At 41.1% G+C, this 27,657-nt stretch overlaps 1 protein-coding gene across 1 annotated transcript in view; it reads right to left on the reverse strand.

Annotated features, from left to right (window-relative positions):
• tshz1 (teashirt zinc finger homeobox 1) overlaps nucleotides 1-20,658 on the reverse strand; it is a 29,700-nt gene extending 9,042 nt beyond the window's left edge. Inside the window, exon 1 of the mRNA XM_079484564.1 lies at nucleotides 19,700-20,658. Coding sequence (XP_079340690.1) covers nucleotides 19,700-19,739 — 40 coding nt within the window. The 5' untranslated portion in view covers nucleotides 19,740-20,658. The remainder of the gene's footprint in view (nucleotides 1-19,699) is intronic.
• Nucleotides 20,659-27,657: the final 6,999 nt, after the last annotated feature.

Here is a 27,657-nt window from a genome sequence, read left to right on the forward strand (position 1 = left end):
TTGTTCATGTCTTGCTAAATGTCTATCTACTTAAAACCTAAGTCTAACAAAAGAATGCATAAAACCTAAATACAAAATAAAGAAATATCCCATCAACCACATTCACACACATTCCCAGCGTTCCTAAAAGATCCCCTGGACAAAAGCAGGTTCGTCTGATCGGTGCATCTGGTCCGTTTGAGAAACGTCAGGCCTAAGTGTCCAAACTCAAAGAAGAACGAGAAGAGAATGCTCACGGACAGATCGCAGATGCCGACGGCCTCTCCTGCCTCGACTGTCGTTGCTCCTCTCCCCCGCCTCCTTCCTTTTATTTATTTATTTTATTGAGGAGGAGAGCGGGCAATCACTACAGTCATTTGCACTACTAATGTCCAATTCTGCCTTCCCTCAGCCTGCTGATTTAGCCGGTCAGAGTGGTTTTGGAGTGTGCAGGGGAAAGCCGTGCCGTTTACCCGACATTTTAATGGGAAAACTGGCAAGTCTTATTTGGCCGGCCGATGTGGTTTGTCACTGGGTCTCCATTACATGCCACTCAACTTTGATGCCTTTGGACAGGGCTGATCAAACCATGTCTTTTGACCTACGCAAGCACGCTGAAGGCAGACAGGAAGGGAGATGGAGAGAGAAGGGGAGAGGGGGGAGGTAAGACACTGAAGGCTGTAAATAAAATGACATTATTATTTCCTCTGTCCTATCATGTAGAAAAGCCAATTATGGTAATGCTCTGCATGTCAGTGAGAATGCAGCAATCTCTCTCTCTCCCCCTCTCTCTTCCAGGGCAGTTAAAACAAGGCATTGGTAGCACGATGCTTTCTGCCCCGGTCCACTTATGGCCTTCTGCAATCTGCCAGGACTGTCTGCCGAACTGCGAATGTGCCACGGTGAAATGGGCTGCTTCCAGAAATGACTGTATTGTGTGTATTACATACAACATATTACAACTACTTGGCGTAAAAAAACTGTTTACCAAAGCAAACAGACACAGACAGCTTCTAAAAACAGTGAATTCGGACATCTTAGGTTTCGGAAGGGCAGCCATGATAATCAAGTTGCCCACCTTTTAGGAACAGCCACTAATCCAGAATTGCACCTACAAAGCTGCGTCTATAGGAAGCTCACAAGATCTTGGAACAAACATGTTGTGTAGGTATAGCGATGCGTGACTGTTTCCCAGGTGAGTTTTTCCACATAACCTGTTTGTAACGTTTTTCTTTTCACGCTTTCTTGTGTAATCGTATTTATTTGGAGCGGCGAATAATGATCGCCGTTTCCATTCTGCGGACGCACACTGATTGATGGCTGCTGTTCAAAGTAATGAGGCCACTGCGGAGATGGACAGATTTGTAAGGGGGGTTCGGCTTGTAAATCTGACCCCTCTCGCTTTCTCTCTCTCTCTTGCCCGATGTGAACCTACGAGAAGAGAAAGTCACATTTTTCACCATCTCGCACACAATCGTCCTCTCTGAGGACTTTCTTTGTGCTCTGTCTCCAGGCTTTTTTCGTCCCTTTCTCTGCGAGACACATCTAACTTTATTATAGACTAAACAAAAGAAGGCTTTGAAGTGCAGACGGGCGTTTTACACGGACCCTGCCCACCTCGCCTTATCCGCTGACAGTGATGGGTGCTCCTGCGGACACTCCGGAGTAGACTCTCTGAATTAATATCTGCTTTGCCTCTTTAAGCATCTCTTGTAAAAGGCTGGCCCAGCTTCCCCACCCCACCATCCTCCGTGTGGAATAGGCCACCATATGGCAGAATAGCTCCAGGCCCCTAAAGAACTGGTGTGGCATTCCATTCTGCACTCCAAATTCATCTTTTCGCTTTAGATACTTCCGGACGAGTATAGATGGAGGTTTGTAACTAGGACCGCTGCATAAAATCAAGAGATTTACATCAGTCGGAGAGAAGAACAAATAGTTATTGGAAATTTAATGATATAATGCTGACTTATGATAAAAACTGAAGTTATCAGTCATGAATTAGATTCAGACACTGAATTAGAGACTCCCTGATGAATAATTAAACTGAATTATTTTTATATTTTAAAGGAATATAAATATAATAATATATCAGGCGTATATATGTGTAGCTTTCACCAGGTTCATAAACCATATAAAATATCATAACCAAATTTGACGAATGCTTCCTGTATCTCTTCCAAAACCTTAAAAATCAGTAATGGCCAAGTAGATGAAAGAACGAAAATACAATAGTGTAAATGCTTTTATCTCACCTTACACTAACACACACTGCAAATATCACTCACTCACTCACTCAAATACACACACACACACACTCCAATGTCAAGTCCATACTTATGCAAAGTGCAGCCTACTTTGTCATTTAATTTTTAAAAACCCTAAGGTCGTATAACACACTTTCCCTGTCATTTGCAAGTACATTAACTCGGTGGCCAAGCGACAGCCAAATTATGCTAATGGCCTGCTAAAATGGGTCATATAGACAGTGCGTTTTACATTAGCTTCAAACAATAGGGAGGGAAGAGCAAAGCAGAGGTGACAGCAACACCAGGGGAAAGAGACGGGGTCTGTCTCCTTTACCCGTCGTTACGTCCTCATCTAGAGCAGCCGGTAAATGGAGGTCTCGTGCCTGTGCGAAACCACAACAAGAAGCTCGTCTCCCGTCGTCCCCCAAGACTGCAGAACACGGTATCAAAATGCTTGCTGAATAATGAACGGGCTCAATTAACGGATTATTAACAGCAATTTACTTTACCTAGATAATCCGCCTTCAAAGAGTATGGTGAGGTTGGATGTATTTTAAGGAGAAGAAGCATAACTGCAATCGTTCGCTTAGCTGTGTAAATATAGCATGGATTTTAAAAAGTTAAAATATATTCACACAAACACACACACACATATTTAATCAAACTGTATATGAACTGTACATGGGTAGTTAATAAATACAATGTAAATTTGTCCTACGGTTTGAGAGCAAAAATATATAAAAATAAAATAATGAAGATAGATTTCTATGCTATTTTATACTTAAAATTGTTATATTAATATGATAAAAAATTATCTTTTTGACACTAATTCAGTGTGTGGCGTCAATTATTTCAAAAGTACAAACACGGCAGGTCACAAACCAAGTATGCATACAATTGACAAAATGCCGTTCAAAATACTTCTAGATGGAGTCTAGCATGGCACACCACACAAAAAGTCAACTTCCCACAAGTATTCCTGTCAACCCCCCCATTTCTAAACTACAAGATGTGCGAATCAAATGAAAAATCTTCAGTCGAAACAAGAGAGCCTGTATTACTGGACATATGTCAGGAAGTAAAGTAATAAAGTGTTTCCAGGCTGACTGAAGCAGCTGTGCTGCATGTTGTTATTGCGAGAGCTTCCACACGGCGAATCGCAGCGAGCCAGGTAAACAAGGAAAGGCTAGACGAGTGCATGTTAGCTAATTAAACAGCACTCGTGATTGCGGAGTAATTGAAGGTGCCTCAATCTTCACCTGAATACTTCCACAAATAATTACCTTCTTGTAATTAGCGTTGTTGATAGAGTGTTTGCGTGCGACACGCATCTGAAATGCTCGCCCATTAGTCGCAATGCCTAGAAGATACCAAATCAAATATTTGCATGGCTTGCAAATTAATTAAATTTTGAGGTCAATTAAATTCATGTTTGTAAACAGACGTTTATTGCCAATTTATTGTGCTTCGTAATGGTTTTGATTAGCAGGATGTATTGAGAGCTACGGTAGGAATCAAATGCGAGTGAAATAAATACAACTAGCCTGATATTTAGTTCTGTTGTGTCCTGGTCTCGGACGAGAAGTGAAGCGAATGTGCGTTGCGATCGATACGGACTTCAATAAGTCATTTTCAAGCCATCCTCGCAGCTGTCTTTAATAATCTCCTCAGTTGTAAAATAAACACAAATATTTCATATTGTCTGTTTATCTTCGCTCTCCCACAGCTAGCTCCTGCATTGCAGTGTTTTTTTATTTTCTCTCTATTGCACGCTCGCTCCATACAGGTTTGGTCGAAGCTGTTGGCGGCCCGTCATGTCGTCAGGCGCAGTCAATAAATCACCTTTCACCGTTGTCATAGAGGAGCAGCCCAGCCGTGAGACAATGGCCATTATATATCCTAAGCACTGCAGTCTCTTTCCCATCTGGCCTTTTACGGGGGAACCGCTGTTTCAGCTGTTGGGTGGCGGGGTGAAAAAGTGCTCGTTCAGTCATGCAGGATCGCGGCGCTTCTTAATCCCGACGTAAACCCGGAGACCAAACACGCTGCCCGTATACAGCGTCATCTACGCCTTCCCTGACCAAGATGCAGATAAAACACCATTCAGCTCGGAGCTAAGAGACACAACAATGTCAAAACAGACAGCGAACCCCCATGTGGAGGGAAATACGAAGAAAACGGAGAGCTGGAGAACGAGGATGAGGAAAGGACTTGTTTTTTGTCTCTCGAAATCCCCGAACACAGTCTTTCCACTAGGCCATCACCTGAGCCGAGTACCTGACAGAAAACGCACCAAACACACACACAGCAGCTGCTCCCATCGCCTAGCAACTACCAGTTGATAGATGATCCTAAAAGATGGATAATTACCATAAATCAGACGGCTCTGAAAGAGAAGCGTTGAAAAACAGTAGAGCCTGCAGTACTAACGCCGGGGAACCGTCATCGACATGACGGTGTCTTCGTCATACTCTCCCCTCACACCTGTCTGCTTTGGATGCAAAACAAAACTTTACTTCTCAAAGGCCTCGCACGTCACACCAAACACATTCAAAACACAAACTTTATGTGGGCGCCATGGCTTAGTGCCAAACTCCTTATTTTGGATGTGGGCTTGAATCTGGCTTGTCAAATGTAACTATATTTTTTGGCACCATTAATAAAAAAAAAAATTGCAGGAATGCGACGCCCGTGTTTCTGGTTGTTGTTGTATTTATCCGAAGCCAAAGACTTCCTGTCAAATCTCTGACTGAAAAGCAGCTGTTTGGTGAGAGGTGGGCTGTTTGTGATGTAATCTGGAGTGAATCTGAGGAAAAACAGCAACCAAGCGGGCCGCGAGAGCGTCCGGCAATAGCTCAGTGTGATACGTTCCTAACGCTGAAGGATAAAATATGACTGCGGCAAAGTACAAAGAGGGTTTGATAGCAGATCCTAGATTGAGGTCTAAAGCATATCCAAAGTGAGAGCCATTAGAGCGCTTTGTCGAAAAGTTACTTGAAAGAGGACGCTTGTGATGAATGGCCACAATCAACATGCAACAACAGAAAATAAGTCACGAAAAAATCTACAGGAAGAATGCAATGAAGCGAGACAAAGAAAGATAGAAACAAAGAAAAAGTCAGAGGGAAAGTAAAATAGAAAGTTTTTTGAAAAACAAAGCAAATGTGTGTGACCTGAGAAAAGAAAGTCAATCTAAAAGAGAAAGGTGCAGGTAAGTAATAAAACGAAAGAGAGAATGGCAGAGTTGTACATGTCACCGAGAGCGACAGGAAAAAACAAGAGAGCAGGAGGACAAAAAGCACCTCCTTTTCTGGGCCGTGACCTCACCAGTTCAGTCTAGCTGAGTCTGGTTGCACAATTAACCATCAATCAAACGTGCCAGTGCCGTCATCCCACCCCTCAGCTAACACACACAGTCCCAGATTCTGACCCTTCCCTGACCGGGAAGCCCTGCATATGCAAAAGACAAATATGGGCAGCAGGCATGCGGTGGAGATCCATGTATTTGTTTATTCATACGCTGAAACTCTGGAATCCTAAAGGATACAGTCAAATGAGGGCAGACGGGGTGAAGGGGGCTCACTTGCACATATCCTTTCAACATTCTGTAATGCAATAGGAGCGCGGAATTAAAAAAACATCATATCATACTTCCTGTTTTATATGATCTGTGATGACGGTAGAGGTTTGGGGAGGGGACGGGGTCAGCTGTAAACTTTAGCAGCTCTCCGAAGACCAGACCGTTACAACTGGGTGTCAGGTTGCGCTCCAAAGAGCATCTCCACTCTGGGGCGTCATAAATAACACTACACGTCGTCCCATAAAACAGAGGCCTCTGCTTGTCTCTCTACCGTCTACCCTCTGTGTGCATCTGGTCTGCTAAAACTACTAAAAAAATAAAGTGTCTGATGTCATCTGTTCGATTCACGCCTCTGTCTGAGAGGGGACTGTTGGTGTTGAGAGGTGTTTAACCTTGATCTGCTCGGGGGCAACTTGATGACATCAGCTAGGGAGGGTAATGTTGTCAAGGCATTTATTGTGTGTTGAAACACAAAGTAGGACAGGTTGTCAGAAACATAATACAATAGCGTTGCCAGAATTAAAGGAATAGCTCACCTGAACATTTTTATTTTGTAAGGAATTACTCACTCTCTAGCCGTTCCAAACCTGTATACATTTCTTTGTTTGGTTGAACACAGAGAAAGATATTTGGAGGAACGCTTGTAACCATAATGTTCTTGGACACCATTGACTACCATAGTAGGAAAAAAGTACAACGGTAGTCAAAAATGCCCCAGAACGGTTTGCTGTTCTACATTCTTCAAAACGTATTTTGCTTTCAACAGAACAAACAAAATTCTAAAGTCATTTTTCCTACTATGGTGGTCAATGGGGTCCAAGAACTGTTTGGTTACAAACATTCTTCCAAATATCTTTCTTTATGTTCAACATATTTAACTCAATTATCAACATCAACGAAAATATTATTATTAACAAATATTCCAAACACTTTTACTACATTTGGTATTATAAGTAATTATAAATACGAAAAACGACATGCTTATAATAGTAATATATAACATTAAAAACTTTTTGTAATGTTTTGATCATTTTAATAATGAATGATAAAGAAACGTTGCAAGCTAGATCTAAACCATGGTCATCCACGCGCGCACCAAGGCTCAACATCAAAGTACATGTGCAAACTGCAAGGTCATAATATTATAGTTGTGTGTCTTCTAGAACATCTCACCCTCCTCATGACAGATTTTTCACTCTACTTCTACTTCCTCACCTCTGCTTGGACACATTGAAAAACTGAGGCTGAAGGACAGATAATGATAAATTTGCTGGTAAGAGTCCCGAACAGACACATTCTTGTGACCCTGGGCGCAGCCACACAAAGAGCAGGAGCCTCTTTCTTCTTCCCAGAAGCCTCTGTGACGGGCGTGAAAGTGGGCTGAGAGGGGAGCAGAGTGTATGGAGGGTCCGGAGAGGAGCACTAAATCACACAGAGGCCCACATCACACACAATCAATAACAACACATCAGAGACACCGAGAGGGTAGAGGGAGAGAGAGAGAGAGAGAGAGGAAGAGAGGGAGAGAGAGAGGAAGAGAGGGAGAGTAAGAGAGAAAGGAAAAAAGTCCAAAAAGCTCATCCCTCAATTCATGATATTCCAGGGTAGAAGCGAAAGCATAGCAAAACTCGCAAAACCTTCCAGAAACAAACGACCTCTCTCTCTCTCTCTCTCTCTCTCTCTCTCCTGCACACACACAATTAAACTTTCACAGCCTTGCAATTGCCCTCTAACAATACGCCGTCCCCCACATCTTCTCTCTTGTTCTTTCCTTGCACCTAAATAATATTCACCATGATAAATGATGCCATAACTCCGATATCCACAATCAATCTGGCCTTTAAAGACACATCCATCTTGTGTAATGTTGATGGGGGACTCAGTCAAATGGAGAGACGTGACTGCTTTGCTGACCTGAATGATGGGGGGGGGGGGAGCAGCAGCCCCACTGACTGATGCCTGTCAGGCCACATCTGGCTGCAAAAATAAATTAAGCTTATGAAGACAAATGAAAAGGCCTGCTCTGCCACTGAGAGAGAGAGAGGGAGGGACAATGAGCAAGTGAGAGAGAAAAGAAAGAGAGAGGGTGGGGAATGTGGAGGGAAGAATAAAAGAAATAAAGATCAGCAACCTGCTGAGAGGATTTCTCCTGTAGGCAAGATGTTACAAGATGTCGACATTGAAATAAAATGTTTCCTAGTTTGTTCTTATCATTCAAACTTTGATTCATGTTCAAAAGCTACGAAACAACCTGTAAACAACGAAGCAATAAAAGTGACTTTTTGCCGTTTAGGTATAATTTCTGTTATTAAAGAATTTTTGGAATGAAAAGTCACATTTGAGCTAGATTTGTGGCAATGCTAAAATTTTTACTTTCAATAAAATCGACACAAGTACAATTTTGTGATTCTTCATATCAGTCACTACGCCATACAATGCCAAGTGGCCATCTAATTTTATTTCTAGAGAAAAAAAGCATAATAAAAAAATATTTATTTTATATAAATATAAAACACATACCTTTATTTTATATAACACTTTAATACTGACAGGAACTAAAAATAAATGAATTTATCGGGTTCTAAATCGGGTTCATGTGAAATTAGTTTTTGATGGCCAGAGAATAAAACGTAACATCAATCGCATCCAGAATAGGGATGCTCCGATCCGATATTCGTATCGGGTATCGGCGTCGATACGTAATAAAATTCTAGATCGGGTATCGGTGCAATTTGTCACCGATACCCGATCTGACATAAAATTTGTGCTAGACGATGTAAAAGTTCGAGGAGACACCGGCGCTTAAACTCTCTCGTGGGCGGCTGTGCATTGCGCAACGTGCGACATCATACGCTAGCAACGTGCCAGCATACGCTAGCAAAGTGCGACATCATACGCTAGCAACGTGCGACATCATACGCTAGCAACGTGCTCTGTACGTAGTGCACGTGAACATATAGCAGCGAACAGCATGGAGCGAGCCAAAATATCTGTCATTTGGAGTTATTTTACAACAGCTACGCCAATAAGTTCCACCGCTTTCATTGTTATGGATGGGCAACCGCTGTCCGTCGTTGCGAATAATGGCTTCAGACTCCTTATAAACCATCTGGTGCCGCAGTACGACACGCCGAAGCGTAAATATTTATCTGATATTTATCTCTACCTTGAACTGTACCGAAAAGTCTGCAAACACATATCCGAAAAAATTAAAGATGTCAATGCGGTGAGTTTTACAACAGATATCTGGAGCTGCGACGTGTCCCCCGTGTCACTTTTAAGTTTAACCGCACACTGGTTGGATGAGAATTTTGTGCCACAAGATGCCACGTTAAATGCAACAAACATCTGCAGTTTTATTAAGCTAGGGAAGCTAGCGTTTTATTCATCTCTTTCTGTGTTGGATGTTAAATTTTATTTTCTCTAAACTTTAGTTTAGTTAAGTGGACTTTGCTTTAGTGACTAAAGCATTAAAAAGATCTGATTCATGTTATTTTAAATATATCTAAAGCAGTAAAGCTATTACTTTTTTTGCTCAATTTCAGCTGCTTTATTGCGAATTGATTTTTAAATTATTTTTGCACTTTCTTAAAAATTATAAAGAGATTTTGTTTCCATTTATTTATACTAGGGATGCTCCGATCCACCTTTTTTGCTTCCGATACCGATTCCGATACCTGAGATTCAGTATTGGCCGATACCGAGTACCGATCCGATACTAAGGTGAAAAATGTAAAGTGCACAATTACTTAATAAACTATGTGCATTGCAGTACAAGACATCAGGCTCGACTTAACATAAATTTTCTGACCCCGTAAAACAAAATAACAAACTAATGATTCAAAAATTTAGTAAATAGTTTATTAAACCAGCACCGGTGCAAAACAAATGAAAAATAAAACAAAACTTTTCACTATCTTTGGACAAAAGACATTCAAAATTAAAGTGCAAATTAAGCAGCTGAATAAAACAACAGCTTCACTAGCTTGATAAACGGGTATAAATTAGGGATGCTCCGATCCGATATTCGTATCGGGTATCGGCGTCGATACGTAATAAAATTCTAGATCGGGTATCGGTGCAATTTGTCACCGATACCCGATCTGACATAAAATTTGTGCTAGACGATGTAAAAGTTCGAGGAGACACCGGCGCTTAAACTCTCTCGTGGGCGGCTGTGCATTGCGCAACGTGCGACATCATACGCTAGCAACGTGCCAGCATACGCTAGCAAAGTGCGACATCATACGCTAGCAACGTGCGACATCATACGCTAGCAACGTGCTCTGTACGTAGTGCACGTGAACATATAGCAGCGAACAGCATGGAGCGAGCCAAAATATCTGTCATTTGGAGTTATTTTACAACAGCTACGCCAATAAGTTCCACCGCTTTCATTGTTATGGATGGGCAACCGCTGTCCGTCGTTGCGAATAATGGCTTCAGACTCCTTATAAACCATCTGGTGCCGCAGTACGACACGCCGAAGCGTAAATATTTATCTGATATTTATCTCTACCTTGAACTGTACCGAAAAGTCTGCAAACACATATCCGAAAAAATTAAAGATGTCAATGCGGTGAGTTTTACAACAGATATCTGGAGCTGCGACGTGTCCCCCGTGTCACTTTTAAGTTTAACCGCACACTGGTTGGATGAGAATTTTGTGCCACAAGATGCCACGTTAAATGCAACAAACATCTGCAGTTTTATTAAGCTAGGGAAGCTAGCGTTTTATTCATCTCTTTCTGTGTTGGATGTTAAATTTTATTTTCTCTAAACTTTAGTTTAGTTAAGTGGACTTTGCTTTAGTGACTAAAGCATTAAAAAGATCTGATTCATGTTATTTTAAATATATCTAAAGCAGTAAAGCTATTACTTTTTTTGCTCAATTTCAGCTGCTTTATTGCGAATTGATTTTTAAATTATTTTTGCACTTTCTTAAAAATTATAAAGAGATTTTGTTTCCATTTATTTATACCCGTTTATCAAGCTAGTGAAGCTGTTGTTTTATTCAGCTGCTTAATTTGCACTTTAATTTTGAATGTCTTTTGTCCAAAGATAGTGAAAAGTTTTGTTTTATTTTTCATTTGTTTTGCACCGGTGCTGGTTTAATAAACTATTTACTAAATTTTTGAATCATTAGTTTGTTATTTTGTTTTACGGGGTCAGAAAATTTATGTTAAGTCGAGCCTGATGTCTTGTACTGCAATGCACATAGTTTATTAAGTAATTGTGCACTTTACATTTTTCACCTTAGTATCGGATCGGTACTCGGTATCGGCCAATACTGAATCTCAGGTATCGGAATCGGTATCGGAAGCAAAAAAGGTGGATCGGAGCATCCCTAGTTCCCAACACTCCTAAAAACATTTTCTTTTGTGTTCTGCAGTCATAAAGGTTTGAATAATAACAGAATATTTCATTTATGGTTGAACTATCACTTTAACTTATCTTAGATCCGATGGAAGAGTAAATGTTTGTGTTCCTCTTTTGGAGTCACCTGACATATCCCTTACCGCACATCTGTTCATCTTTCTAAGTCTTCGTTACCAAGCTCGCAGACTTTGGGGCCGAGCAGAACAGGTCAATGATCAATGATGCGTTTCTTGGTTAAAGTTCCACCAACCGTATGGCTTTCAGTCAGCTGAACAAGTTAATAGCTGATCCTCATGTGTGTCACACATTAGTGTGTGTTTACGGGTGCATGCGTGAAAGTCTTACGAGGAAGCATATGGCTTCACGAAAGTGGTGGCCAGTAGAGAACGGCAAAAACAGGAAGGGAAGGGGAGGTGGGGAAGATCTGAAGGGGACATCCCCCTCCCACTGATTTCTCAGACAGAACCTTCAGAGCAAGGCTTAGTGCTTTGATTGACACTGTCTGGACGAGTCTGTCTCCAAACAAGCTTTAGGCCTCTCCGAACATGTGGCATTTGAATGTGATTGCGCCCAAATCACTATAAATACCTATAAAGTTGAGTCTGGGAGACAAGTCACGACATGTTCACTCGTCAATTAACGGATATGAGGATTCTAATACAGTTCACATCCCTCAGGGCTTCTGTATGCGAATGAAATAAAAAACAGATGTTGGGAAATATTATAGAAATGTGAAGACTACTCTTCAAAAAGATCAAAAGGTCTGTGTGCAGTATGCAAATTCCAAAATCTCAATTGCCATAAAGCTTAATATATTTATGTATATTATAAGGAAACTTACTTGATAAAGTGTTTAAATCCTGTGGTAACATTTATTTTCTTGGCTTGAAACACAAAATGTAGTTGTTACAACTATAGTGAACCGTATTTTAGGTATCATCAGAAATATTTCATCATGACATACATTTAAAAAAATAGGCACTATTTTGCGGTCACATTCATAATTTGAAAACGAGTATACACGAAAACTAAAAATATTAAATGTCAGGAACTGGTATTTTAGGACGTTTATTTAATATTGCTTAAAAAAAAAGTCAAAGACGAACGTATATACAATAATGATATACAGCACAACAGAGAAAGAGAAAATAAAACGACAGATGACCCGCCTACTGTCAATCTGAAAAAGAAATGATAGCGCTTTCCTATATAAGTCCTCCAGATGCCTTATCAGCACCATAAAACCAGGAACCAAAAAAAAGAAAAATGATATTCATTACTTTCCACCCTCCTAACGGTTAAATAAAACACTTCACCAACCGTACAAAAAAAATATACTGCCACTTTGAAGATCTACCAGCCAATGTCTATGTGTGCAGGCTGGCTTTTATCAATGACGCTAATAAAAGTGACCCTCAGCAGAGAAACGGAGTGACACCGCGCTCTTTACCTAGCTTTAGGGTTGATGGACTGCAAATGTGGTCTTAAACACTCTACAAAAAAACGAGCAATGAAAGTGTCAGGGTAAAAACACAGAAAATCAAGGCATTTTGTGCGACCGTTCGAAGGCGGCTCGTAAAAATAAGAAGCCGGGTCTTTATGAGAGCGATGTGGAGCAGTGCATTATGGGGCTCAATGAGAGTGTCAACACAAGCTGAAGGCTTATCTTTATCCACTCATTGTGTGTCCAGTGGCTTAGTGCTGATAGAAAAGAATCGCACCGCCTCTGATCAAGAGTGAAGCGAGAGGTACCCCGTCCTTACATCCCCACATCAGGGGAACTCAGGGATTCGGTTCTTATTTTAGAAGCACAAGGTCAAAGGTCACACTAGAGCAAACACAGATTCCTCTCAAACATAAAGTACATAATCCAGCAGCATGTACGGGTGAGAGGCGATTTCAGTAGGGAGTTTGTTGTAGTCACCTGACCCCAGCGCAAACGCAAGGTTTGTTTACACAGGTGACACAATAACCCAGTTCCCAAACGGCAAAATATGACTGCAGTGCGAATGCACAGTTTTTAAAGAGACAGTTCCCCCAAAAATGAAATAATTCACTCACCATCATGTGCACCTCCGTGGGTCACAAAGGGAGAAATTCAAAAAATTGCGCTGGATTCTGTTTTCCATGCATTTACAATGAATAGGAACATTTCATGATTGAAAAAGCTAAATGGCATAAAAAGGTCCATAAAGCTCATTATTATACTCAAAAAACATGCAAAGCAATACAGCTGCATTGTGTGGGGAACGGACTGAAATGTACATTCATTTTGCAGATTTGAAGCTTAAATGGTTAAGTCAAACTTTATTGTAATTGCATGAAGAAAGAAAAAGAGGATCATGGAAAACTTCAATTTCCTCAAAATTCCTCCCTTTGTATTCCATGGAAGAAAGAAAGTCATACAGGTTTGGCACTTTATGAGAGCGAGTAAATGATGACAGAATTTTTGCTGTTGCGGGAACTATTCTTTCACAACAAATACGTACAGACATACTTCACAGCTGAGCTCAATACGTATTCAATCTTGTGCCGTCACACTTGTTGCGGTGGTATTAAGACACGTACAAACCTCTTGACAAAAGTTGAGTATTAAATAACCGCAGGCCTGAAAATAAATGTAGCGCAGGTTTGGTGTTCCCTTACGCAGACATTACCCAGAAGCCTCCTATCTGGTCAGCCATAACTCTCGGTAACCAGGACCACCTTCTACACCAGAGGCCCATTCATTTAGCTGAAACAGACCACGACACCTCGCTAATACTCTCACCTTTTACAAGCCTCTCACATACACACACTCATACCCTATCAGCGTTCAACCACGGCCGGACTGAAATGGGGCTGTATTTCAAACCCCCACAGAGGTGTGGTACGTGTTTGTGTGTGAGTGAGAGAGAACCTAAGAGGGGCCTGTCTCTGCAACGGCCACGGGTGATGGAGGGCCCAACAGGGCCACTAAGACTGTGCACTAAGATTGTTCTAGACCTCGGGGCCTCGGAGGAAACATATATCCACCTGGCAACAGGGCAGCATGCTATGAATGTGCGTGCGTGCGTTCACGTGTGCGGGCAGATCTAATCAAGGGCTAATAACAGCACAGAAGAAGTCGTTGGCCCTCGTAAATCAATGTGCAAAATAATTGCTAATACACTGGTTATCGATTAGCGTTGGGGCGACTCATTTTCGGAGGCTATAGCTACGAACTAACAAAATGACAAGGGTAAAGTGTTATTTCTCTGCTGCGCAGACAGCTGGGCTGCGCAGAGGACTGAGGCAGGCAGTAATTCTTAATTGACACCTGTCAGGGTAATGACTGCAGTCCCAGCTGCTGCGGGAGAATTTCTCCCCACTCCTGTTCATCTGTCAGCTCTAATACCTTTCTGAGCACCACTCCTTTCTTCTTTCTCTCCCTTTCATTTTTTTCACACTTCCTGCTTTATTCTCGCATTGTGCATCTCTGTCCATCACCGCATCCTCACTAATCCCTTCCTATTTTCTGAAGTCAGGTGGCCATGGTCTATCCTGTGGGAAACGAGCTGAAGATATAAAATACATTTTATTATTGAGGCACTTTGACATGCAAACTCATTTTAAGAGACGTGTAGGTTAAATTTCACGGCTAAATACATTACCACTTCAATGCTTTTTAAAATGGCCATTTTGACTGACCGATGTTAGATGAGGGAGTTTTAATTTGCTAACAGGACAGAGATTACACACCTCAACACAGTTTAGACATTTACGGAAATAAGACAAAGAGGGCTGACGGACAGAACAACAAAGTGCTTTTTAATGTCTTTCATCATTCGCTAGTCTTTTGTGCAGGCAGGATATTCTGAGAGAATACAGCGGTTGAGGGGAGGAGGAGCGGCGAGTCCCAGGACGTGACTTCCCTGAGTTTGAGCTTCATGCGTGTTTACTTAACATCATCAAAGAGCTTCCTTTCGTTTCATGCCCATCTGTCAAAATTAATGTTGCTAAATATGAACATATGATTGTGAGGCTTGGCATCTCTAATACACCCTGAAATCTCGGATAAAATAATACCTGTCATTTAAAGCTAGGCTAATCGAATGTAAAATAAATAAATACGCGCCACAAATCAGAACACCAAACAATGTCAAAAAGGCCCGCAAAGCATTATCCTGTTCACGACGCCACATGCTCCTCAGATCCTACAGCACAAACATCAAAGCTCAGTCTCCTGCTGGCCCATTATAAACACCGGCGCGGATCTGTTGCCTGTGCCGTTTGTGTTTTATCTGATGAGGATATATAAGACGCACCGTGAGGAAAACGCCATACTGGGATAAGAAAGCTCCGGCGAGCTTGAAACACCCCATCCTTCCTCAGAACCAGGAAAAAAGCAAGGGAAAGCAGCAACAGATGAGTCTGGGGCAAGACAGAGAGGAGGCAGACGTGGGCTCCCCTGGGTACGAGTTGACCTCTGTGTACTCCTCAAGCTTGGAGACTCCCGTTGCTGGGTCATGACTCTAGCTTTTCTCTCTTTTGTCTTTCCCCCCCCTCCTTCTCATCTTTCTGTCTCACTGTAGACTAAATTAGCTGAGAAATGAAACAAGGGGGATCAAAACAGGCAGGACTAGAGAGACAGAACAAGACGGCGAGAGAGAGTGAGAGAGAGAGAGAGAGAGAGAGAGAGTCAGAAAAAACACAGCTGGCCCTCTTGATACTTTTGAGTTCCCATAATGCTACAGTACCTCTAATCCAAACCTCCTCTGGTGACACGCTAGCCTTTTTTCGGTCTTGCTTGCACTCGTTTTTCGGCTGAGGCTTAAAGAAAATATCAGCAAACACACTCGCTCCTTTACACACGGACATTCAGACATGTAATAAAATAACTCTGGAAGTATTCTTAGACTTAACAAACTTGCAGAAACTAGATAACTCGCAAACGTGCATAAGCTCATTAAACCACAGCGCGGTGTTTACCGTAGACTGCTCTGGGCCGTGCACCGTCACAGACTTGGCTCGTGCGAAGTCCCAACATATTTTCATTTTGATCCACTCTTCCCATAAAACCTGTCATCGATCTTCATTACTCAAACTCAACCTCCACGTTCTTGGACAAGGGGAACAGCGAGGCCAGGATTCAGAATAACTGGATACTCTTTGATTTCCTATAGGCCACTGGCTTGATCCCCAAATGCAAATTAAACTATTACTTGTAAGTGGTGGGTCTCAACATGAATATTGACTAAATGGGTCAATGTCACTTGTTAATGACATGAAAGTGCATGAGCCTACCCTACAGTAAAGGCAGCACAAGGTGAGCGTTGACGTCGTGCTGCATTTGCATGTTTCTGTTATTGTCTTTCAATAAACCTAAGGCACAGACAGCTTTCATATGCTTGTCCTGATCCATGTCCATAATTTGTTTTCGTGTTTTTACACAACAAATGGTGACCGTCTCATCTCCTGGACAAATGATGAATCTAAATATTTCACATTTCTCAGCAGGTGCACAAACGATTGCAAAGGATGTACATGTGTGCAACAAAACCTCGACATCTTTAACAAGAAATTGACCCGTGCTACAAAATATACATCAATCATAAATTAACCATATCACTGCACACAAACTTTAAATGCAAAGCTCACACACAAGCTCACTCTGCATGTAACGCAGTGCTGAGAGATTTAAGCAAAGCAAGGTTCACAACACTGCTCAAAATCTGACAGTATTTTCAGAATTCAAGAGCGTGCGGGCGCGATTATTGTCAGCAGGAGCGCAGAGAGTCGGTACACTGAGAGCTCGAACTCTGGTGCGACCAATGACACAGAACAGTGGTATGTCCATCAACACGGAGACGGAACGATGGTGTGTTTGCCGAGCGGCAGACATGATTGGCTGACGCAGGGGTGTTCTGATTGGCTGCCTCAAATGCTTTCTGGGCCCAGCGGTGCGGTTAAGAGCCTGGATTACTGAGGTCATTAGGCAGCATTGCCACGGTGACGTGATTAGTCAGGTAGCAAAGTCCATTTGTCACCTGCACCAGAAAATTGAGTTAATTCAGCACTACAGGCTAAAGGGACTGTATAATATCAACTTGATTACATCAAGGCAGCTGCAGACCTGACACTTCGCTGAATTTGTCAGCTTTAATCGTTGGAGCCTGTCACAAATCCATCAGGAGCTCAGATAATTAGGGTTCCTCCCTAATGAAGCCAGCAGAGGAACCTTTACCTTTATGTCTGATAATTAAGAAGCCTCTGGTGCCGAGGACACAACACATTTTAATGACTCCCCGTGCTGGTTCCTCCCTTTATTTTTCTACCGTCGGGTGTAATTGTGTGTGTTTTTCCAACCTGATTTTATCCTCAAATTAGAATCTGAAATAAAGGCCCATACTTCAATTTAGCAAAGAGCAAAAACATGATCATTTAATATCTCATATTGAAAAATGGAAAGAATAAATAAAACTAAAGCAAACGATCGTAACGCAACTCGCACATGCACCAGCTATTCAGGGGATGGGGTTGCGTTGAATGGTCGCAAACCGAGCGTGTCTCTATCTGCGTGGGAGGTTGTGACAACATAAAACCAAATGAAACCTGGAGCAACGGAGAGATACCGTATTCATCGCCGAGTCCTCCCCTGGCTCTTCTACTCCGTGCTAGAGCTCAAGCTCACAGACACAGTCTGTGCTCTACGTGGGAGGCCCGTGTCTGTTTCAGAGAAAAGCCAGCAAATAAATACAAATGACTGCAGCAGCCCAACACAGAGAGAGGGACACTCCGATCCCACTGCACCAAAACGTCCTGAACCGATGGGCCGAGCTCACCGCCGATGCATTTAAATCACTCTTAGCAAACAATGCAATGATGACAACCAAGTCGAGGCAAACTCGTCCGTTAAAAAGAGGTGGAGCATAATGGAGAGGAGCGTTGAAGCCGAGGTTGAAAGTGTTGTTTGCACACTCACATAAAGCGCAAATAATTATTTTAAAAATAAGCTCTCCATAAAAGTATGATTTTAATTTAATTAAAAGTAGGAATCTTTTTTTAAGTAAAATCACATCATTGCATTAAGATTTTTGGCATGTTGCGATGTGTGCAAAGAACACTTTTGTTCTGATAGAGATAGAAAAGTGTCAGGCTGCATAGAACGGAAACAATGTGCTTGCCAATGTTTGAATGACCATTAAAGCAAATGATGAACATGCCTGTCAGAATAGAGAAAATTAAATCAATATTCAACAGAGGTGGAGGGGCTGATGGCTTGTTTTTGTGGAGGAGCTGCCAGGTCAGATTACCAAGCGCCATCTCACCTCTGTGAGCTTTCGAACTCCTCGTGTCAGTCACTCCATGGAAGTTTAAAAGACAAAATAATCGACGCATATCACGGAAAAGTTATTGTGCGCATAAATAAATTATACATGAAAAAACAAAGCTGAACTAGACTAGTCCTGCTAGCCATTTTGGTGTGAAAACTAGAAAATCGACCTTGGTTACAACAGTGTGTCTGGAATGCCCGTTTTCTCTCATCATTCAGATATCTGGGCCTAATTCTAAAGATCGCTACTTAGTCAAACTCTCCTGATGCTTGAACTTGAAAGAGAGCCTTCATTCGGAAAAGAATGGACCTGTTAGTCACAGAGATTAAACGGAAAAAAAAGAACGAAGGGGGAAAAAGAAAGAGGAAAAAGTGTAGGATAAGTATAACTCCCTTGGTAGAAAAAGTTTTTTTGTGTGCAGTAACACCATTAAAAAAATCTCCCAAAATCAAAGCCTCTTCACTTCCAATAATAAAAAGAAATCAATTCTCTCTTAACATCACACACACAGGTACATTATACATGAATGAATTGGGCTGAGAGGAAAACAGATCTTAGCAGAGGCCTTTCTCGGTGACATCTATCAGGGAAGTGATGTTCTCTTTGCTACAGTTTGTGCTCTCGACACGCCCCAGCAATCCGTTGTCCCCTTTCTCTCCCTCTCTTTTTGAATGACGAAAAAGTACTGTATAGCCCTGCCGAAAACTTCTCTCTTTCCTTCTCTATTTTCCCGCACGACGGGGGCAAAAGTTGTCCTTTGAGTGGCTGCGGCCACACGGCGCATGCGTGTTTCCATGGTGAATGATTTACTGATGTTTATCAGGAATGAATAGATCAAAGGCGGCCACATGACAGCCGATCAATCAAGCGTCAAATTGAGGATGGCAATCCGCATCTAACTAGAAGAACTAGAGCACTTTGAAACTACATTTTCTGTCGGATAAATATAGAAAGTTTCATTTGGCACGACTTTAAAAAAAAGTTTCTCCGCATCTTTTGAAACTATAGTTTACTTAAAAATAAATATAAAAAAATAAAATGATTTATTCGCTTGGACACTTTTGAAAAAAAAAGTTAAATATCTAGCAGTACAACGGTTGCTTCATTTAGAATAACCATTTTAAAACGTATAAAGAAGCGCAAGTTTACAATGTGTATTTTGCATGCAACATCACTATTATTGTTCACGGCGCACTAGATCGCACGCATACGCTTACCTGAAGATCGCCTCGGCGCTTCTTGCTTCCTCCGCGGCATGTTGTCGTCCCACTCTCTCCTCTTTACTTCTCATACAGAATTAAAATGCCAGTGACGGAGAAACAAGAATAAACGTGAAAGGCTGTACTGCAAAGCATGTAACGGTGTGTTCTCTTCGTAAGCGACCAGTCTTATTTTTATTCCACCTCTTTAAAACAAAAAGTCTCTCAAAGCCGAAGTGCAAAGTCTTTGATGGGTCGGCAGGTCTTGGGAGCAGATTTTTCTACAGACCAAAAAGCCCGTCAAATAAAATGTAGCTTGTAGGTGTATCTGGCCGACACGTCTAATAAGAAGTCATAGCATGATTGCCAAGAGCTGAGATATATCTCCCCGTCCAGTCTAACGGCGCAGAAACGCACAGAAACCCGCTTCCTTAGCTTGTCCTTATCGCCATCCAGGTTATGGCAATAGTTTGTAGCAGATGTTCATCAACGTACAGTAAAATCGGAAGAAACTTCCACAGTTATGGAGAGCCCGTCCAACTGTATTTCCGTCCTCTCGCTCCCCTGCTCGGTGGAAACCCTAAAAACGGGGAAAAAACGAAGGGAAGAGACAGGCAGACGGGAGACAGTTAATGTCAGTCACAAACAGCTCGGAAGCGGCTCGCGTTCAGTGCGCATTTTCTGCGGACTAAATTCCCCACGCACGCAGCGGAGAGTCTCACTCGGTATTCACCAAACACACTGTCCGTCCATGCTCAGGGAAACATGTGGACAGTTGATCTGGGCAAGCGTGACGCGTTTACGACAGAGCGATACATAAACAAAAACCGCGCTCTTGTCGATATAAAACCAACGGGAACTGATTACTCTCTAGAAAACAAAAACTCCAGGGAGCGAAACGGGGGTCGCGGCTCTTCGCTGAAATACGTATCGCGCGTTCAGGATGCGTGAGCGGTTCAGACAGTCTCAACTGATAGACAGACACATCGAGTTGCCTTTCCTGCCTCTCTCTTTACTCCACCCCTCCGGAGCGTCACTCTGACAGTGAAAACCCACCTGTCAATCTTTTTAATTGTTCTGTTTTTTTCCCTCCCCGCAAAACAGGAGCGTTTGAAAGACAAGGAACAGCCTTTTCGGAGAAGACATCACTTGTTTTGGCGCTGCCCATTCAAAATAAATATTCTCAGTATGCTTTTATGAGAAAAAAAACGTGTGCTAAATGAAACAACCATTGTATTAGTGTTGTCCCAGTCATGCACTGGTAGTCTATTGCTTTAGGAAATGACTTTCTAAGCGTCATCGTCATAATAAAACAAGTTGCCCACTCTTGGGGACGTCACGCGCAAACAGTCCAACGCATAAAAGAAGGGGAACCGCGCTATAAACTATTTGGACTGTATACACCCATGTTCCTGATCATTTTTCGTTTATTTTGTAAAGTATTTAAAAATGCAGTTTCACGCACTTCTTTTTCTCGCATTCGCTGGCTTTGTTTCGTACACAAAACAAACGGCTAAATCTAACCCCTTTCAGGCGTGCGTGTGCTGCGAGGAAATTATTTGCGACCTTTTTCCATCTCCGAAAACAGGACAGTTGGAAGTCACAGATTGATTCGTTACACCTTACTAGGAAGTGAACACATTGCACGGGAAGGGGAGGGACTCCTGAAACAAGTTGAGTATGACCGTAACAAGCCTCCCTACAACGCTTACACATTACTTATTCATCAATTGCAAAACATCCACAAATTAAATAACGACTACACGGTGTTAGACATTTCAACCCAAATAGGTTAAAAGCCGAAATAAATCCACCGCGTATCTGCTCGCGGGCTACTTTGTTGACACCGGTTTACCCGGCAATGCCCGAAATCTCACTTAAATCTGAACTTTGTTTGTCTGCCTACCAGCGTTGACGCAATGTCCACTCTTTCTGTAAGTTGGCGAGTGGGTGGGTGTGCTTTTTTAATCGCTCGGAAGGGGAACAGGAGCCATCCGAGGGATTTTTGGGGTGGCCCTGACTCGCTCTGCTCGCCTCGTATTTCTAGCGGATTAAGGTTCTTCCCCCGCTTGGCGGTTCGGCGCGCGTCCGGTTCAGTGCGCAAACGCGGGGATGCTGCTATGATTTCGGCGGATAATTCAGCCTCTGGATCGACGTGAAAGGTTCTCGCCTCTGCCTCCTGCGTATCGCATACCGGTGAGTGCACATATTTGTTAGTATATTGACACCGAAACTGAACGTGTAAATCAAGCAGACCCAACCACTACACACCACTATACACTATAGCGTTGATGTTGCTGAACAAATGGTAATCGGTCGTTTTCTTACCTTTGACGGCGCTGCGCATCCTTGAGCTATTGCCAGTTGCAATCTAACTGATCATTTATGCTGTACGCCTGTCGGTAGGGGCTAATAATGTGGAAATATGTCCAAGTTCCGCCCCGGCATCTGTCCATCTATCCATCCTCGCGGCTTCCTCGATCAGGCTGTCGCTGTTGATGGCACTTACGTCACCAATCTCCCATCAGAAACTCATCGAGCTCAAAGAAGCCGAGATTTCTCCCGCTGTAGGGCAGCAGTATTGCCGCATTTTAAATACCACGATTTCCCGTGATTTGTGTGTGTTACAGCACATCTCGCTCCGTCTCCGTCGCACGATGATAAATTTGTCTTTTTCAAATGAACGTAGCGTTACTTTAGAGAGATGTTGTAAAATCCAAATAAAAGTTCATCCCTTTATGTGGCATTAATGCATTTTTCCTTATAATACTGCTAACATTTGGTACATTTGAATTAAAATGTATAGGCTACAACAACATTATTTATAGTATTGCCTTCAAAAGACATATCTAAATATGATATGTATCCGAACTTTCTTTTTCTTAGCTTTACAGTTGTTTGAGAATAGACTACGCTCGTTATACGCAAGTTCGACTTCAAACTGTGTTGCTGTCCCGCTAAAAAATAATGTAAATTACCCTGAAATGAACGTTTTTTTTTTGTTGTTTTGTCATATCACAAAGCATTTAGCCTGTTCTAATACATTTTAAAGTGCTCTACATCAACATCGGGTGGTAGTGTGGAACAGATCTTGCGGCACTCAGGAAACGCAGTACAAGTTCTCAGAAATAAATGTTTGTGTTTAGCATCGTTCCCCTCAAGTGTGTCAGTATGCACTGTAAGGAATAACAATTTATCATGTATATTTAAATAAGCGGATATAGTAGCAGTGTTTAAATTGATGCCGTGTATTGATCAGGATCTGATGTGCAACATGTGATGTGAAACATATACAGTGTGACCGAAAACGCAATGAATCTTAAAAACATCCCTGCTGCTCCTCTTTCTCTAAACCTAAATCAGACTGTGTGCCCTGGCATGGTGTGTGACAGCTGTGTTAACTATATGCTTATTTGAACTGCTACTTTAAAATTAAGTTTTTGTTAATACTTTTAAGGAAGAAGAACTGCAGTTTTATTTTCTATGTTAGTGAATACTCATGATCATTTTACCATCCAGTTTAGGGTAAATGAAATATTTATTATTCCACACGTTTGCCTGAAAAATGTGTTGAATTCTGTGGTCAAGCAATACAACATGTTGACTGGTCTCTGCTTGTGTGTACGATTACACGTGTGTACATTTATATGTCTGGAAGGTTATTTGTAAATAATGTATACATGTTTCTGGTTATCCTCTTATCGTGTGTAGGACGTCTCGTTCTTTTGTTATAAAGGCCATGCCTGGAGGTATGCCACGCAAATGCAGGCGCACAGCTTAAGATGCAATGCCAACGCGCTTTGAAAGGTTTGTGTGCAGTCTGAACTGTGCCATTTTCAGTCTTAGACTGCGGGTTAAAGCTGCTACAATAGGACATACATTTATGCAAGTTCTGCGGTTCTGTCTTATTAACTTAATGACTGGAGATGATTGGAAAACGTGAGCGTTTTAAGCATCAGTGAGTAAGGCAAGTGTTTCTTATGACAAGTAAATTTAATAGCACTGAATGTCCTCACCCACTATCTAGATAAAGAATTGTAACTGTGTATTAAGGCCTTTAAAGTGTCGACTCAATTTATTTAAAAAAAAACTTCAAACTAGAAGGGATTTTATGTTTTATAGTGTTATTGTGTTTGCATTTTAAATAGACTTTGTATTTATTTTTTGCTTTATTGGTATGTTGTTTTGACAGGCTTCAAAAAGGTTTGGCTGGTTTTTCACGTGTTATGATATACAACCTCAGACTTACATGCAATTCGGTCTGATCTAGTCTTTACTTCATTAAAATAGTCTTTGCATTCAAATACCATATCATGTTATAATGCACATTGTGTGTCGTATAATTTTTGTTATGTCCCAGTATTATTCTGTCTGCTTAAAGGGTTGCAGATGTATGTTACAAGTCTGAAACTGAAAAACAGAGAAAGATTTGAGGTGATAGTCTTTGAAGTGGTTGTTTTCATGTGCCGCATGTCACATTGTATCAACAAATTATGATCCAAATTGCTAGCGCGCTACACGAGGCGGGATGCCGTCATATGTGTCCACGGACACGTATGGCGAGATCTGAAGGTTTATAAACAATAACATAGCATGTTGTCATTGCTCTTTTTGAGTGGAGTAACTCTGCAGACTGTCACAATGACAATATTTTTTAAGACTGAAAAACATTCTGTGTATTTATATAGGCAACGTGACATCGTCAAACAGCTTTCATCTGTGGTGGAAATACATACGCTTACTAATTCTGGACTGTGGGTTTGGTCGCTCATGTAAATGTTCCGTGGAGTAAACATGTACGTGGAATCACAGCATTCTCGTTAAAATTCAATGTACTGACCCCTCTTATTACTCATGATCATTAAAAAATTACATGATACACATGAGCATGTAACACATTCAGCAGTGCAGGTTTTTCCCAGCAGAATAGATCTCCCATGCTGTTACAGTTTTTCTCATGCAAGTTGTGTGAAAAAGAAATTTAAACACATGATTCAGATTTATTGATTGTTTTAAATGTTCTTCCTGTTTTACAGGTCAAGATGCCACTCACAAAAAAGGGGAGTATTGCAGCCCCAAGGTCAGAGGTCAGCAAATGATTATAAAGAGTTTTCTTTGAATAAAAAAATGCTAATTTTGATTAAAATGTTTATTTATTTAGTTATAGTCATAACAATTGCACAAGAAGTCATACATGTATTGCCACTGATAATCACAGACATTCATGTCGGTACTGCTAAAATTATATTCATTAAGTTAAACACAGCAACCCAAATAATTAATATTACTGCAGATTGATTCTGCTGTGTGAACTTTATTCCAATGCTAGATTTATCTTATTATCTTATTAGTCGCTGGATATTCTTGTTATTGATATTACTGATTCATGAGCCTTTATGGCAATAGCGATTATGAATTTCAATTGTATTATTCTTATGCATGCATAAATATGTTTTAGTATGTACTAACTATATGACCCTTTTAATGTATTAAAGAATTATGACATAAAAAAATCATTTGTTGATTAATTCATATAATAAAAAGGAGAGTTCAGAAAGGTGTCTTTGCCAGTCATTTTGAATGTTAAAAATGTTAATATAATTATTTATTAAAAAAACCTGCAAGCTAGAACGCTATGAAAAAAGAGTGAGCAAGTTTGAATTTATTTTTATCACAATTATTCCTTCAATGAGGTTTTTTTTCGAGAAAGCAGGAGACACTTATCACATGGAAAGATTTGAAGCTCTTGATAAAAAACTATTTCATAACATAAAAACTTCCACCTTCAATCAGCGGCTGGGTCAAATGAATTTTGTACAGTCATTGACAAGCGAAAACTAAGAATATATAATACAAAAAAATAATAAAGTGAAGCCTTTTACTGGGAGGAATATCTTGAAATCCATCAGATAAGGAAGGATAATTAAAATGTCATATTTCTCTGGAGGAAGGAGGCCTATCACAGCTTTACATAACTCGTTACTTTTGTACTTTCACTAAATGCTGATCACAAAAACGCATTTGATGACTTGAGGTTGAAATAATCTTTTTTTTAGTTTTTTAATATTAGAGTGAAAGATGATTTTTGTGTGGTTTTTTTACGTAATATGAAATATAAATAATCAGTAAATCTTACATGTGATTTATGTTGTTACTTGACATATTCATGCACTGTAAGCCACGAGAGACTGAAAGTCACACTGTTATGGAGTTGAATATATTTTTAAATGCTCCCATTCAAATGCTGTTTGTTTTTTTATGATCAACATTAATTTTGTTGTATTTTTTTTAATTAAATTAGGTGCATAAAAAGTAAAAATAATCCTATATACCACTATTTAAATGATGCAGCAAGTCATGACATTAGCAACCTAAGTACTGTTTATCTGCCTGTTTCTCTTTTGCTAATTAAAATCAGTGACCAAGACATTAGGATAGAATCAGCAAAGGAACCATTGAGTTACTATAGATGCCTATCAAGACCATCCAGGTCCCATCATCCAGATTTCGTCTGTGTATATCTGAATCTGGTTATTACCTCATAAACGTCTCTTCCTGCTCCACTGCACCTCCACGTTCAGGAGGGGCCCCCGCTCCCGCTCCTCCCCTCCAAAGCCTGCGCATTTCAGCAGAAGTTAAGTGACACATTTCAAAATACCCTCCTCCAATGTGAGTCCCGCTGCCTGCCATACCACCTCTTTTGTTTTCTTTGACACATGCGGTCTCCTTCCAATTAGCATTTTTCAGCCATTAAAGAGGAAGATAGGAGCGCTGAAATGTTTTCCTGTTTCATTACCACTGACTGCACCTCTTTGATTGGTTGCAAAGGGAAATGTTCTGTAAAAACATCATTTTCCGCAGAAGCTGGAAAGAGAGCGGCCAGACAGTATGTGTAAACTCCTGGAGTCATATTTAAGCATAAAGGATTATTGGAACGTCTCCCTCAGTGCTTTACTGACTGGATGAATTGTTATAAAAAGTGAAAGAAACAGCACAAAGATCGGGATCAGACACAAAGCTATACCCCGTGATTTATATTCGCTTTTTAAAAAGGAAATTTTCTCCCTTTACGCGGGTTGTCATTAAATAATATAGCAGCGCGGCTCTGTCAGTTTTTATATATTTAGTTTTGTGCTTGTTTGCTCCCCAGGTCCTATTTTTACACGGTAAAAAGGCAAAGACGGTGAAAAAATGAAAAAAGATACGCTCTGCTTTTTCACACTTCCTAACCATAATTATTGAGATGTAACTATTTTAGATCAAAGTTATGCATGAAGTGGCTTTGATAATGTATGGTTTTTAAAAGAAACAAAATAGGATGTTTTTTCCGCTTCAGTCAAGCTCATAGCCTGAGGGTTTCAGCTAAGGAAAGATCTCTGCTCTCTACTGAAGCAACAGAGGAAAAAAGCCCCCTAAAGCTGCTCCGAGTGCTCCGCTTCTGACGCTCTGTGGAAATGTGTTTGTTTTTTATAAAAGATCTAAAGACGTTAATAAGAACAACAAAAAAGGTTTTCCTCTTTCCTCCCTTGACCAACTAAAAATACCCTGCAATGACACCAACCTGTTACCATAATGTGTGGATGCAGTTTTAACTAAAACCTTACATCGATCTGGGGGTCAAACACCCCTCAGTTTATTATTAACATTAAATTACAGATATAGAACCGATTCTTGCCTATAGCCGCCACCGGTCACATCAAACTAACTAGCCAAACCTGCCATATGTTTATTTTAGAATATACGATCTCCCCACAGGGCACAATTTGGTAGTCAAGGCGTGTTTATATAGGGGTTTCGGTTTATGTACCACAGTGGAGGCTCCGTACGCTCCATTCCAGTCTCCCACACTGAATGTCCCTTCACTCTCTCAGCCAGAAATAGGTTGATTCAAACAAACGTCTCTATACAGCTCACACAGACTTTGATCTCGCTGTTGAACCAGGCCAGGTTTTCCAGCCCTGCGTTATCCCTCCACA

This window comes from Barbatula barbatula, assembly GCF_947034865.1.
Source record: "Barbatula barbatula genome assembly, chromosome: 21".
NCBI lineage: Eukaryota > Metazoa > Chordata > Actinopteri > Cypriniformes > Nemacheilidae > Barbatula > Barbatula barbatula.